Genomic DNA, 15,214 nt, shown 5'->3' with positions numbered 1-15,214 from the left:
TGCAGCCTGTTTTTTTTTTTTAACAGAGTATCAATCTATACAACTGCTTAACTTAGTGTAAACCCATGATAAATAACCACAAAAGAAACACATCCCAGACAAAAATAACCATCCATAACGAAAACTGGACACCATGGCGGGCGCAACAAGCATAGGCGCCGATTTATGTTTCTGCCGGTGGGTGCTCTAAAAAGTTTAAAGCCCGACCCTCGACGCCCAAGATAAACCTTATGCAAAAAACATAGCCTACGTGACCTTTTGCCCTATGGATTTGGAAAAAGTAGTCAAACGCATGGATTTCAGCGCCATGTATTCTTCTGTAGCCTAACAATATAAATGGGTAAAACACCATAAGAGCTCTCTTACGGGTCCATTAAACCATACAATTTGTTAACTTTGTGCATGTGCATCCATCCGTAACCAGATCTGAAGTCGTAATGACAAGTTCACGTTCCCACGGTGACATAAACACATTTTCGATACCTTTATCAAAATAAAAGTCTTTTGCATCTAAGACGGAAGGTGGCATAAGCCTCTATGAATTATTCAAATAATAAATGATCATTTAGGCACATATCAAATTAGGCACAAATGAATGTAAATAATACTACTTCCATAGGGTTATTTAGGCTACAGGTTGTTTATGTCAAACAATGTCAGAGTAGGTCTGAAAAGCCAGGTTTAATTTTGGCCGGTAAAAATATGATGGTAATATGCTGGTAATTATTTTCATCTACCAGTCATGTTGGCTGGTAAGCCAAAAAGTTAATGTCGAGCCCTGGATGCAGAGTTTGAGGATTCAAACGCACGAGGGGGTGAGTGCAATCAATAATCTTTACTGAAAAGGTTCGGTAAACAGGTAGGCAGTTCAAAAACAAATAAAACAATATCCAGTATGGGAAAGGCAGTAGAGGAGTCCGATGGTCACAGTCACAGTCCAGGTTCGATGCACGGCAGGCAGGTCAGATATAGAAGTACCGGCGAGGAAGAGGCAAAAGAGTCGTCGTTGAGGCAGGCAGGATGGTTCGATGCACAGGTAGATGATCTGAAGTAATAATCAATTCCACCAAGATGATTTAGTAAAACGACTCGCATTAACTAAGGCCAAGTGCACAATCCAACGCAAATTCGACACCACCGTGGCTGTGAGACACGTACGCCGCCAGCCAAACAAGTTATAATCGGCCATCTAATGCTGTTGTTACACACACAAAGCATACAGGTCCACGCAGTAAAATGCAGTCAATTAACCATCAACACATAGGCCCACACAGCTACTAAATATCAAAATTGGATTTGTTTTCACTCACCATTGACGCTACTTCTTTATGAGGAAAGTGGCACTCCTCGCAGCAGTGCGCTTGATGAATTTGTCTGCGATTACATCCAGATTCCTATTTCTTGATACATCCTTGTGAGTGTTCAATACAGCAATATGGGTCAGTCTTGCTTGCCCCATCGTGGACCTCAAATAAGTTTTAAGTCGCCGCAGGCCTGAAAATGACCTCTCTGAACTGCAGGATGTTACTGGGACAGTCAGTGCGAGTTTCACTAGTTTGGTCATCTCTGGCAACATGATTCTCAGGTGCTCTCCCTGATTGCCTTTTAGGAAGTCCACTACATCTTGAAAAGAAGCTAGGCGAACTCCTCGTTGCTTTGCTAAGTCAATGCACATATCACGATGCAGCCTGAGCCTTTTTCTCATCCAAATCATCCCTATAGAACTCCATGATGCTTTTGCAGTCACCCTTCCCGATCAGAAAATCCTCAACATCTTGCATGCGTTCGAATACAGAAGGACTAAACCTGCAGTCCAGGCATGTTGACGCTGTATCCATGATCTCAAAGAATTGCTGTCGGTACATTGTTTCTGGTGTTTGAAAGCAGTGCGGCAAACCTCCATCTTCCAGTCGGCGGGGTATTTTTCTTGGCCTTGGCACAGCTGGGCTCTCCAAATTCAAGTCATGTGCTGCTGCAGTTGTGTTTTCCCAAAATCCTTGGAATCCTTCTTCACGAAGACACTTTATGTCTTCTCTGAGCGTGTCAACCATCTGCCTAGCTTTCTGTAGGTGCAAACTCCTCTTTTGGAGTGCAGCATTGACTGTTTCCATGCGAGAGAAGAATTTCAGCATGAGTTTCAAAGAGAAAAAAGTGCTAAATTTCTGCAGGTGCAAAAGAAAACCGTAGGCTTTACCTCCTGCGTCACCTTTTTCGTTCAGAGACAGGTCCTCCAGAAATTCCAGTAGCGCGCTGTAGTTGGAAGCAATGGCTTGTAACGAGGCCGTTGTCATGGTCCAGCGCGTCGGGCATAACGGTTTCAAAGATGATGCGTCTTTGCCTTGAAACTCTTGGAACCAGGTGAGTCGCTTTGGGGAATTTCTGATGAGTGTTACCATGTCACGAATAAGTACCATGAAGTTCCGACATGGTGGAATGTTTTGGGCGACATCATGCACAACCAAATTCATAACATGAGCAGTGCAATGGATGTACTGTGCTCGGGGCTCCAGCTCCCGCATGCGAGCCTGTAGACCTGTTCTAATGCCAGACACATTTGACGCACCGTCATAGCATTGTCCTCTGCATTTACTGACTGGCAGTGAGAATCTAACCAAAACGTCTTTTAAAAGCTGAAAAAGGGTTTCTGCTGTCGTTTTTGATGTCTGATAAAATCCAAGAAAAAGTTCCTCTGGTTCCAGATCTTCAGTCACAAAACGGAAGCAGATAGACACCTGCTCTTTGACCGTAATATCGGCGGTCTCATCCATAATCACAGAGAAAAACTCAGCAGACTTAATTTCTCCAATTAGCGTTCTCATCACATCATGGGCCATAATTTCAGTCATCTCGTTGAGGATGTCATGAGATAGCCACTTGCTCTCCTTCCGAGCCAGCCATGACTGTAACTCCGGGATATCTTCTGCACGTAAGTTTAGCAACTGTATCAAATTGGAAGCCTGGTCTGTTTTTCCTCGAATGGCCAATCCCTGACACGAGAGATATTGAATAGACGATAGGACAGCCAACAAAGCTATTCTGGCATCAGACATCTGCTTTAGTTTTCCAGCAGAAATAGAAGCGGCAACATTAACACCTGCATTAGCAGCAGCAACAATGCTAGCAGCAATGCGATGCAAATTTGACTTTTCATGAGATCTGAATCGTTCCAGTGCTTTAGACCAGCTGGAAAAGCCATCCTGTACAAAACCTTTGAACGATTCTTGATCGTGTGTTGTTGATGGAAGCGGAGCATTCATTTTTTTAGCAGTTGTGCAAACTTCACAAAATACCTTGTCTTTGGTGGTGGCATATGCTATCCACGGGAATTTCGTCTTCCAACTAGCCTGAAATGACCGTCCTTTTTTCCGCACACCTTCACTGCTTTGGTTATCTTCGTTAGGCCTACCGTTAGTTGACTGGGCACTTGTGGAAGTTTGAGCATCGCTTGATGTTTTTTTGGGGGGTTTTATCAGAAATCTCTCCATTTCGTAAGCCAGCTGCGCTCTACATTGGCGGTTAAACGGTTTAAATCTTCGTGGGTGCTCGGCAATCTCCGTGTGTGCGGTTAAATCTCCGTGGGTGCTCGGCAATCTCCGTGGGTGCTCGGGCCCCGAAGCACCCACGGTATCGGCGCCTATGGCAACAAGTGTTTAAAATAAATAAGGTACAAAACTGAAATAACCAACCAGCAGAAAAAAACATAAGCAAAGCAATAGCACATAGATGTGTAAACAACATAAAGTCAGCCACTACAACACACATTAAAGCAAAAGCGCAGCAATAGCACACGCAAACACAGTCTAACAATCAGAACACTGCACTCACCAGTTCGAATGTCAGTCTGATTGTTAAGCTCCATGAAGGCCTCCTCAATCTGCTCCGTCTTCAACTTTTTATTTTGTTCTTTCTCAAAGCAAAATACAACCGGTCCACTCAGCCTTTCTGTCGCAGTATGCAGTCACAATCAGCAGGAAGGGGCATAATAAACCTAACGGAAGGTAAAAGTTCCAAAAGTCAACAGGAGCTTCCGTCATGAGCATGTTAGCATTTAGCATGTTAGCCAAACCCAGCATGCACCTGTTAGCTGCGTTTGATTTTGTCCTCTTGGCATGATAGCTGGGTGGAGCATTAACCCACATCTTAGTTTTAAGAAAGCCTTTTTTACTATTATAATGCCAGATGTAATAATGCCACCTTTAATACCTTAGTAAACCAATTCCTTTGTAAGTGGAGTAAATAGTGACATCATTATGTAACACTCACGATTCTATTGGCTAGCACTCCAACACATTGTACACAATAGGCTAAGAGGCGGGATAGCTCTAAGCAGTTGACTAATCATAATGGAGATGGTCAGCTAACCAATCAGAGCAGACTGGGCTCTGGTTTCAGACAGGGTGAAAAGAGGTGCTGCAGCACGGGCAGTATGAGAAAAATAAAGAGCTTTTTCAACATTAAATGTAAACATGTCACTGCAGAGGCACAAAATAATAATTTGAACCTGAAAATGAAGATAATAGGGCCCCTTAACCAGCGTATTATTCCATTATTAAAATAAATATTATGAATTAGAAGTTAAAAATGAGGCCCACCTCAACCAACTACAAATAGTAAACCCTACTTTCACAATAATGCATGAATTATATAATGATAACAAATATTAATGTATAAAATATATATATTTTTTTTGACATTTTGCTTTGTTGATTCAAGTGGCATTTAGAGTGATTTCTTATGTTATTTTGAAAATACACCCTATGCTTCTATAATAAGTCTATGCCAAATTGTGTGGCCAAAATGCACTCACTCTTTCAGACTCAAATATCGACTTTGAAATTGAAATCACAATTTTTATATGAACTCAACAAAACAACTGATGCATACTCGACGAAAGATGGGTTTTTATCTAGCGCGCTGGCTTTAAAATTGTGATTTTTACTAATTTTATGACTCACAGATTGAACCTTATCTACGGTTTGTATTATAGGACAAATACAGTAAATGCCATGTTCCTGATTTCATATACAGGCATTGATGCTTCACTATGGGTTCCATGCAATGTATAAAAATCAATGTTTAATCTCATCATTGACATGTTCCAAACTGTAAATAGATTAAAAATTCACACTAACATTATAAAGTATAGTACATAGTAAATGTCTAAATGCATCTTTGCTGTTACAACAGTGCTTAAAAAACCTGAAAATAAATGATTTTGCTTTTATGTTCACGACTGATCATTTATAATGTAACAAAGTGAACATTTAAGTATTAATTAACTGGCAGTTTTTTGAGATGCATTTTTCTGTTTCTAAGAATATCATCAATCACTTTTTAAATGGGATAAAAGATACATTTTACAGTATTGAAGGAAACACAGCTCCACAAAAACTATTTTGATGGTGGTTTTATTAGTATTTTATGTACATAAATATTTCAGGGTTTTTTCAGGGTGCTGGGCCTCCCAAAATGACATAAACAGACAGAACATGGGGAAGAAACACAGGGTCATCATTTCTTCTCAGGGGCCGCGTCGCCAGCCTCCAGTTTGGGTGCCACCTCTTTGGGCTCTCTGTAGGCCGGGAACACCTCCCAGGGCGTGTTCAGGTCAAACTTCCTGAACTCCTGTGACAGCTCCACGGGCTCCGCCACCACACGCTTCATCTCATCATCATAACGCACCTGCAGAGGGAAACATCGCAACATTTAAGAAGGAAGGTTGTCGCGCCTTTTTCAGATCTAAAAGTAATTTAAGTGTTTTCATGGTCATGGGTGGTACAATTCAAGGACTAAAAACTGTCTTACTGGAAAATAAAAAAACAACACTGCATGAGAAGCTTTTCAACTGGCAACTTCCTGGTTAAATTGTGAATTTTTAAAACAAAAATGTGAAGTGCATGTCCTCTGAAAGGATTAAACAAGATGAATTTGGGTATCGTGTTGAAAGGAATAATTAATCATTTACAAAGGGAAATGTATTCAGGAAGTATTTAGGCCATGAATTGTTCCTTCTCAGCATAAACTATAAAGGCTTTTCACAGTTGGTCGGAAACCTGAACTAATTATCATGAGCTCAATGATACAAAAAAAAGGATCAAAGGATCCAGCAGTTTGGGCGCGGTCTTCAACATTTATAAATGAACCGCACATTAAATAGGCTGAATTAAAAGGGGCCATATTGTGCTTTTTGGGGGTTTTCCCTTTCTTGTAGTGTGTTCTATAGGTTTTTGTGCATGTTAATGGCCTGAAACATTGGTCTCCCACACAACTTCAACCTACCTGAAATGCCTCCATTGGACTCCTTTGTTAACTCTGTAACATATTGAAATCACTATGTAACACTCGGGCTTCTATTGGCTAAGGGGCGGGACATCTCTAAGTGACTGACCAATCACAACAGAGCTCGCCAGCTAACCAATCAGCGCAGCCTGGGTTCTGGTTTCAGACAGAGGGTGAAAGGAGGTGCTGCAGCACAGGCAGTATAAGAAAAATAAAGACCTTTTTGAACATTAAAGCATGGAAACATGTCACAGTAGAGACACAAAATACAAACATGAACCTGAAAATTAGCATAATAGGGCCCATTTAAGTTAACTGAGTGGAAGTGTTTCTTGCAGAACTCACTTCTACGTAACCGGAGAGAGGGAAGTCCTTCCTGAAGGGGTGACCCTCAAAGCCGTAGTCTGTCAGAATACGCCTCAGGTCTGGGTGGTTGGCAAAGAACACGCCATACATGTCCCATACCTGCATGAACACATACATACACATTTACCAGATTTGTCCTGGTGTCAGATAAACAAAATAAACACTGTAATGACTCCTCCGATTGTGACTCACCTCCCTCTCGTACCAGTTGGCAGCATTGTGGACGGAGACTACCGAGTCCACCGGTGATAACTCATCAGTGTACGTCTTAATGCGGATACGAGAGTTGTAGCGCAGCGACATCAGGTGGTACACAATCTGAAAACGAGCACACAGGCACACATTGTCACTATGAGAACATTTGTTTCGCAACTAGGTATTAATATTTCCTTTTTCAAATATCACTGGTTATGGTGACAAATACAAAGTCGCAATATTACAGTTGAGTCTTCAACTTTTTGGGCCCTCTTTTCATCTTACAACTTGTCAATAAAACATGTCTCTAGGTGTGTGAGTGCGTGCATGTTTGCTGATAGATACCTCAAAGCGGTTCTGCCGTGATGGCACATCAACAGCCGTCAGGTCGATCATGTTCCTGAACTGGGCGTTGGTGTGGTCCTTCAGGAAGGTCAGCACAGGGACCACCCCGTCAGGATGGATCATCACCTCCAACTCATTGAAACAGGTCACCTACAAAAACAAAGGCATTAAGTTAGCTGCACGTTTCTGAAATTGTGTTATATTCATTTCAATAAGGGAATAAAATATTAGTTAAGAGGTCTGATAGGAGTTTTTCTTTATGTTTTTTACAAGACTACACCATATGTTTATTCTGCTTTGTGCATCACAAAGACCTTTATGGCTAAATCTGGCATCTCATAATCATCGTACATAGTCCTTTCTTAAAAAATGTAATACAATTATGTTTACAAACTGTACAATGTCTGACTGATCTGCCTGTTTGTACGTATTCCCCCCCCCCTAACTATGTACACATCTGTTGTCATGTGGATTGTTTTTCAAATAAATGTACATCTTGGCCTTATCCAATATTAGGATGCACATCACAACGTTAATGCTCAAGCACAGCCGGTACGATGAACACTGATCCTCATATGAACTGACCTGGACCTGCTGGATATATTTGGGCATCATCTCAGCCACAAACTCCCCAAAAGCCGCCAGCTGGCTGTGAGCTACGGCATCCTTGGGCCTGATAGTGGCTGCATGATGTAAAGAAGAGAAAAGAGGTTAATAATGATGGAACAATGCGTCACTCTCCTGTACAACAAATCATTATGAACACTGCAAAACAGGTTATAGCGTGGCTTTGGGCTTGAGTTTGAGTGACATAACTGTTTCAAGTGAATATGGGATAAACAGACACATTAAGGCATCAATAATTCTGACATGATAATAATAAAAAAACGACATGTTATAGCAATGTATTCATATTTTGACTCATTAAGTCACACCTTTTAAGATATATAGGCCTTGAGTTTTAATGGTGTGACTGTGAGGTGAACTTTCATGGTATGGGGAAAATATGTGTGTGTGTGTGTGTGTGTGTGTGTGTGTGTGTGTGTGTGTGTGTGTGTGTGTGTGTGTGTGTGTGTGTGTGTGTGTGTTTGAGTGCGCGCTGTGCATTACTTACACAATCTGTCTTTTTCAGCTGAGGACTGACTGATCTATTTTTTTTTTTTTACTCAAATTGGATAATACATCTAAAATCCACCAAAGATAAGATAAGATTGACGTTTATCCCTCCCTCTTCGATAGCACATATTTGTAGCATAAGTACATTTACTTTTAGTCAAGTAAAATATGAGTTCTTGTTCTACCACTGGTCTCCTGCAGCGTCAGTTTGTTAGTGTATACTCACGGCTGGTGTCTGAGCTCTGAAGCCTGGTCTGCTGCTGGAGGACACATGCACTCCTGGCAACTGGAAAAATATGTTTAAAAAACAACAAGTATTAACACGAAACTAAAGACTGAACGTTGAGAGCTGCAGGGGAACTGTAACAACAATGCTACAAAATGCATCAAATCCTCCAACATCTACTCGTTACCCTTGGGTATGACTGTTAATGTTGCCATAATAAACCATTCTGCCTCTAAAAACATTAACTGTTATTCAATTCTGTGCATGCTAACGTTAGCATTAGCTAGCTCGAAGGTCATCCCTGACACATTAGACACTTGCAAATAACACCGTGATGTTTTCAGCAGCATGGAAAGACACACATACGTATACATACAACTGCTCCAAACACTGTGTACAAAATAAACAGAGTTTCATATCAACTTACGGTTGTAACTCCTTCCAAGACCTCCGCGGACAAACCGCACCAACGACGCCGCCATGTTCGTTCTACAACCGTTTTCCTTCGGGCAGAGATGCGACTGTTAGCGGGGTGTCGCCTCCTGATGGGCCGGAAGAGAACTGTTGTCTACTGTGGAAAGCCAACAGTGCCACAAACTCTCAATTTGTGTTTTAGTTAAATGTCCGTTTTCTCTGGGGGTTTTGTTTAAAATGCCCCTCTTAACTGCGGATGCAGGGGTTTACAGTGTATGGCTACCAAACACACTTCATACACCAATGCACTCCTACTGCTAATAATCACCAACAAGTTCGGACAAAAATCCATTTTGCATAATTTTAGAGTTTTTTTTTTGTGGGAAGTATTTGTGTAGCGCATCACTGTAAAGGGGACTTGAGTGTGCATATCAGTAAACATATTATATGGAAAAGAATACACATTGAGAAAGAAAGAAAACATTTAAAGTAACAAAATCAAATAGATTTTGAAGAAGAAATATGAATGAGTTCTCATTTTTTAAATATTAAACATATTAAAAACAAGACTTTTTAAAAGCCAAAACACATCAGAAACCTATAGTTGAGTAAGTAAAACAATAATCCACTCTGAAATATAAACAAATAGTATGCTGGTGCAGTGGTTCTCCATACTCAAGAATCATTTTCAACTATTGAGTTGATGTATTTAGTTTCTGTTCAATCATTGGTGAACTTGCATTTTATGTATATCAGGAGCATCTTTCAGTAGATTACTATGTTTTCCAGCCATTTCACTTCATTACTAGAACAGCTCTCATGCGTGTACACACGTGTATATCAGTAAAACCTGGAAGCTGAAAATAAAAGAGCATATAGCACACTGGGATTGTCTCATATCACAAAGATTTTATTTAACATCACTGTCACTGAAGATTTGATACATTGAAAGAAAACATTTCAGTAAACAAAAGTAAAAGCTACCACAGGCCTCCACATGCAAAATGGACACAACTCAACTAAGCCTAATAGAGTCACAATCTAACAATATTCTATTGTTCTAGAAGTTTGAAAATATTTGTTTCTGTAATAGGAGGCGGACAGATATATAAAGGAAATGTTAATTGTTCTTTTAACATAATTCTAAGCTTCATAAATTCCCCATATAAAAATGCATATATGTTTTAGCTAGAGGCAAGAAACCAGGTAGCCAGGACATTTAAATAAAGGCTTTGTGTGGTTATACAAAAATAAATTGCTTTATATTTCTTGTAAAAAACGATTTGTGCTTACAGATGTATTGTGTACATTCTTATTTTGTTACTTCATAATTTCCCAGTAAAAACCCACAAGATTTATATTCAAAAAGTTGAAAGCAATACTTTTCTTCAGTGGGTATTGATTCGGAGGATTGTGAGTCCAGTCTTGCAGCAGCTGTCGGATCATAATGATGTCCGACGCGCGTCCCGTCCTCTCAGCTGGACTGTTCACACACCTGTTGGTAGTATTTCCTTAGCATCTCCAGCTGAGCGGAGCGCACAAGGATGTGCGGTCGGACAGACGCCAGCTTCTGACACGCTTCCTCTGGAGTCCAGCAGTGTAACTGTCAGCAGAAAAGAGCAATGTCAGAATCAACATATTTATTACTCAGTGAACAGAGAGCCTGGACCAAGTTTCATAGATTTAGTTTCAGAGAAAAGAAATCTCTATAGTTCTAATAGTTATTGTTATGATAATTGGTTTTCAAATTAGAAACGTATGATTTAAAGCCCGTTATATACAAAGTGTTTGAACATGGAAGCAGGAATAAGGGAAAAACTCCTACACTGTTCACCCAATATGAATGTAAACATTCAGAAAGCTAAATGTCAGTTCTCAACTCATTATCATTGTTTCAAATCATTTGTAATATCCTACAGTACAGAGCCATTACAAAATGTAGAAATACAGATATACATATTTAATTATCTAACCTGTGGTGCTATTTACCAATCTAGATTGTTTTGGAGTGCTTTTGAGATGCCTGCTTTTTTCCAATACACTGGATCTTGTAGTACTGTGCTTGAGATGCTCAAAACGCCCATACAAATAATCTGTCCCTACGCTACAGGACAGGAGGATTCCAAAGTTCTACTAAGCTAGCTAGCCGAGGATAATTTTAACATCTTGCTGTCGAAAGCATCTCATACATGCACGCTTCCTTCTTTGTGGTGATATGGTACAAAGGGAGTACTTCCTACATTAAACAGATCACAACAAGGTCTGTGTATTTTCTTCAGTAACCGGTTCATGATTTCTGGAAAGTGACATTGCTGTTGAAATTTAAAACACAAGCCAAACTCCATCGAGTGAAATCATACTATAAACAACTCTGGGACCAATATCTGCAACACTCATCAAATCTCACCAAAACTATTTAGTTTAAAAGAAAAGGACAAGTTTTTAGAGAGTTAGGGCGTTAGGGTTGTATTGTCTTTTGAGGGGGGATAACCTGTCCCTTAAAAGAAATGAACATTTTACACCTTTAACCTGTTGTAACCTACTGCATTAGAATACCTTGAGAAATGAGGAGTAAATAATTAAAACAATGGTCAATTACTATTCTAAATTAGAATTACAATTCACCACTTAAATGCTGTCCAATACAACAACAACAAAAAATCCACATTTTGAGCAACAAGGCTTTGGGATGTTCAGCTGAAGGATAAAAAAGACTACAGCAGTCCTAGTAAAATCTCAGGATTGGCTGTGTTCAGTACTGACCCGGATGAGGTACGCAGCAGCCATGGTGGCGCTGCGTGAGCGTCCGGCCTTGCAGTGGACGTACACGCTGCTCCCCTGCTCTCGGTGCTTCAGGGCGAACTCCACGCCCTGACACAAGTTCTCCAGACTTGGGATGCCGGTGAGGTCAACGGTGCTCAATCTCAGCTGCTCCACCCCTGCTGACTGCCACTCCTGCAGCAAGAATCAGACACATCAAATTAAATATTCGTAGATCGCTGGAATGTTGAAAGGAAGAAGACAACCTCAACTCATACTTACACTGTTAAATATCAACCTTTGTTGCTCAACTCGTAAGTATTTCCATTGAGAACGTTGTCTTACATAGGGTTACACCCTAATCTAGGTTTAATTATTGTTCCCAAATGATTTTAAACCAACCTAAGGCTTCATCTACAATTGTTTTTAATATCAGTTTATCTGTCATTTGATATTAAAATACATCTGTTATAAAGTAATGAACAGCAAGATGTTAACTTACATATGTGACAAAAAAGCCCGAAACCCTCACATTTAATTCGCTGTAACTAGTGAATGTTTTGGAATGTCTGTTTGAAATGTATTATTGATTACAAAAAGAAATGGTTGTTTGATTAATTGTAAGACAATTGACTGATCGATTTATTGTTTAAGGTAAAAGCCCATCACCAATAAATCAGCTGATTAACATAATTTGACAGAAACAGAGGACACAAAATAAATATAAATCTGAATAAGTAATGGAAATACAAGAGAAGTGGACTAACCTCAGCTGAGTTGCAGAAATATGTTGTCTCATAATCCTCGTTCATGGTGATAACTCCTCGAACATTTTCTGTTTCTACCAGCTTCAACACAAAAAAATAGAATCCATCAATCTCGGCAAAGCAAATGAAAACATAACAATTAAAATGTGCTTAAATAACAACTAACTATAGAGCGTAAACTACATTTGTAACATAGACTGCAGACTGAGAGGCAGGCTAAAACTGTAAAAGACATCAAATCACCTACAAACAATGACCAAATGGATTACATAAAAATGACAAGAACACATGAAGGTCACAACATATACGGCTTTATTCCCCATCCAACAATTGCACACAAAATTAATTCTGACGGCTGGAAGAACACATTTCCAAGTCTTTATTGAACAGCAAATACAGACATTCTTCAAATCCAAAGCAAGTCATACCCTGAAATACTTCTCTGATGAGACTAATGAAATTAAGAGTTAATTACATTAGAAGAAAATTCCAGAAGTTTAGGGCAGTAGTTGAAGACATCACCACAACTTAAAACTTTGATTCTTCTGAGAAATGTAGTTTTAGTCTTCAAAAAGAGCAATGGTGGACTGTACTGATCTTAAGAATTCCCTATTGGACAATTTCTAAATACTTCTAGTCCACTACACCTTAAGAGTCAGAAGTTGATTGTACATTTTGTCTCCACATTTGTCTTGACAGATTTAGTTACTCTTCAGATTACAGGTTTTCAACACCTTCCTCTCCAGTGAAAACCATGTTTCACCAACTGTGTTGATTCTGAATGTTTGTGATGTCTTAAGAGTGAATTATAAGAAAATTATCCTTATTTTGCACCTGACAAAGTATTTTAATAGTCTCTTGGATCCGATGGAGAATGCATAGGTTTTTTTGAACTTGTGAAAAGTTGCACATGATTGAAAAATGTACAAACATACAATAAACAAATAGAATAAGATGCATTGGTTTAGAGCAGGGATGTCCAAACTAAGGCCCGGGGGCCAACTGCAGCCTATGGTCCATTTTTTATTTGCCCACAGCAAATTCTAAAAGGATAATGGAATATGGCACACACATTATACTTCTTCTTAAATGTCTATATATAAAACCCTAACTTTTAAACCCTATGGAAAGCTGTGATATAGGCTGTTATTTTTCTTAAAGCATATTCAAGTTTCAAGCATAATTTAGCTACATTTGATTGATTGTGCTACCTTTTCACCTATGAGGCAATATACCTCACCTCTAGTGAGTGGACCAGCCCTTCGTATATTTTTTTTGTATGTGGCCCTCATTTCAAAAGTTTGGACACCCCTGGTCTAGAGTAAACTACAGCAGTAAATGCAACATTACTGCAGCATAAACATGTTTTGAATGAAGCACTGTCACTTGTATTTCTCAGTTTGGAATCGTAAAAAACAGTGCTTATACCTTCACTGAAAATAATATTAAAAAGACAGACAGACACGTAGAGGACAGTTGTGATGATGTGTGACCTGTTTGGTGATGGATCTGAACGGCAGCGCTCCGAGGACCACGGTCTCGTCCACCCGGTCAAACCACCGTCTCGACGTCACCTTCTCCATGGCGACATTGTAGGCTAACGTTGGGTAGAAAAGCAGCCTGGCTAACGCTCCCGACATGACTGAACTATAGTTCAATAAATAAAGTAAAAAACTGAGCAAAGCTGGTCAGCTTGTCATTAATACACACTGTTAACGTGCGTAGCGTCTGTGTGAATAGTGTGACCTGCTGTCAGGCATGTCTTCCTGTAGGAACAGCTCCTCCCCGGCAGAGGACTTCCGGCGCAAATCTTTCAGAATAAATCCGTGACCTCTACAAAATATAAATGCTGATTTATTTCAGTTCATAATTTTAAGTTATATTCTAATATATTACACAGATATTTTTTTAAATAACTCAATATATATAGCAACAGTTTAAAAGAGAAGAAAAAAGTAGCATACTCAGAAGAAAATACAACAAAACTACACAGTAAAAGCAAGACCGTTTATAATAAATATGTGTAAAAATGTTGATTAATGCTCAGTCCACTGAGTTTTGGTACACCCCACACGTATTTTCCGCCACATGTATTCTTCAGCAGTACCTTGGTTCATGAGACTGAGCTTGTGACCATTGCCACTTCTGTACAAAAAAGGGGAGATGGAGGAACTCTTTGAACTTTGAGCCTTTGCAAATCATTTACATGGACACATCTCAGTATATACAGTGGTATGCAAAAGTTTGGGCACCCCTCTGAGATTTCATGACAATTTGCTTTTCCTTTATAATAGAAGATCACAGCAACAACATTTGTTTTCCTACAAAGATGTAGACGTTTTAGTGTTTTCCAGACCAAAATTCTTAGGGTAGCATTACATAGTTTTATTATAATAAAATAAAATGCAAAAAATGGGATGTGCAAAAGTTTGGGCACCCTTATAAATAGCATTCATTTCAACACCTGTACGGATTTATAGCTGACAGGTTGCTGCACAAAATTGCTTTGATTAGCTCATTAGACCTTCAATTACAAAGACAGGTGGAACCAATCATGAAAAAGGCTATTTAACATAGGTAATAGCTGGCTGTGCCTGGCCTAGGTTCTTTCTTAGGGAGTGGCAAGATGGGGACCTCAAAACAACTCTCCACTGACCTGAAAGCTAAGATAATCCAACATTATAAATTAGGAGAAGGGTACAAAAAATTATCTGACAGGTTTAAACTGTCTGTCTCCACAGTCAGA

General features: G+C 39.5%; 2 protein-coding genes across 2 annotated transcripts; both read right to left on the bottom strand.

Annotated features, from left to right (window-relative positions):
* Positions 1–5,392: 5,392 nt before the first annotated feature.
* On the bottom strand, positions 5,393–9,108 carry ndufs3 (NADH:ubiquinone oxidoreductase core subunit S3). Its single transcript, XM_063882663.1, has 7 exons — positions 8,955–9,108; positions 8,528–8,587; positions 7,771–7,868; positions 7,186–7,335; positions 6,838–6,963; positions 6,625–6,744; positions 5,393–5,682 (listed from the first exon to the last, which is right to left on the bottom strand). The coding sequence occupies exons 1-7, from the start codon at positions 9,007–9,009 to the stop codon at positions 5,512–5,514; spliced, it is 780 nt and encodes a 259-aa protein (XP_063738733.1). The 5' UTR covers positions 9,010–9,108; the 3' UTR covers positions 5,393–5,511.
* A 722-nt stretch (positions 9,109–9,830) lies between these two features.
* ptpmt1 (protein tyrosine phosphatase mitochondrial 1) lies at positions 9,831–14,257 on the bottom strand. The gene is made up of 4 exons (XM_063882600.1): positions 13,962–14,257; positions 12,469–12,549; positions 11,705–11,896; positions 9,831–10,544 (listed from the first exon to the last, which is right to left on the bottom strand). The coding sequence occupies exons 1-4, from the start codon at positions 14,106–14,108 to the stop codon at positions 10,416–10,418; spliced, it is 549 nt and encodes a 182-aa protein (XP_063738670.1). The 5' UTR covers positions 14,109–14,257; the 3' UTR covers positions 9,831–10,415.
* Between the last annotated feature and the right edge of the window lie 957 nt (positions 14,258–15,214).

This window comes from Eleginops maclovinus, chromosome 4 (assembly GCF_036324505.1).
Source record: "Eleginops maclovinus isolate JMC-PN-2008 ecotype Puerto Natales chromosome 4, JC_Emac_rtc_rv5, whole genome shotgun sequence".
Lineage (NCBI taxonomy): Eukaryota > Metazoa > Chordata > Actinopteri > Perciformes > Eleginopidae > Eleginops > Eleginops maclovinus.
The sequence above is the reverse complement of the archived record's forward strand: the minus strand, read 5'-3'. Positions and strand labels throughout refer to the sequence as shown.

What these genes read in the sequence shown, in the direction of transcription:
- ndufs3 (XM_063882663.1), bottom strand. Translation starts at nt 9,009, where the DNA reads ATGGCGGCGTCGTTGGTGCGGTTTGTCCGCGGAGGTCTTGGAAGGAGT. An exon ending in TCTTGGAAGGAGTTACAACC is followed by an intron (nt 8,588 to 8,954) that starts GTAAGTTGATAT and finishes ATATTTTTCCAG; the next exon opens with TTGCCAGGAGTGCATGTGTC. An exon ending in CCAACTGGTACGAGAGGGAG is followed by an intron (nt 6,745 to 6,837) that starts GTGAGTCACAAT and finishes GTGTTCATGCAG; the next exon opens with GTATGGGACATGTATGGCGT.
- ptpmt1 (XM_063882600.1), bottom strand. Translation starts at nt 14,108, where the DNA reads ATGTCGGGAGCGTTAGCCAGGCTGCTTTTCTACCCAACGTTAGCCTAC. An exon ending in TCAGATCCATCACCAAACAG is followed by an intron (nt 12,550 to 13,961) that starts GTCACACATCAT and finishes TTTGTGTTGAAG; the next exon opens with CTGGTAGAAACAGAAAATGT. An exon ending in CTGCTGCGTACCTCATCCGG is followed by an intron (nt 10,545 to 11,704) that starts GTCAGTACTGAA and finishes TTCTGCTGACAG; the next exon opens with TTACACTGCTGGACTCCAGA.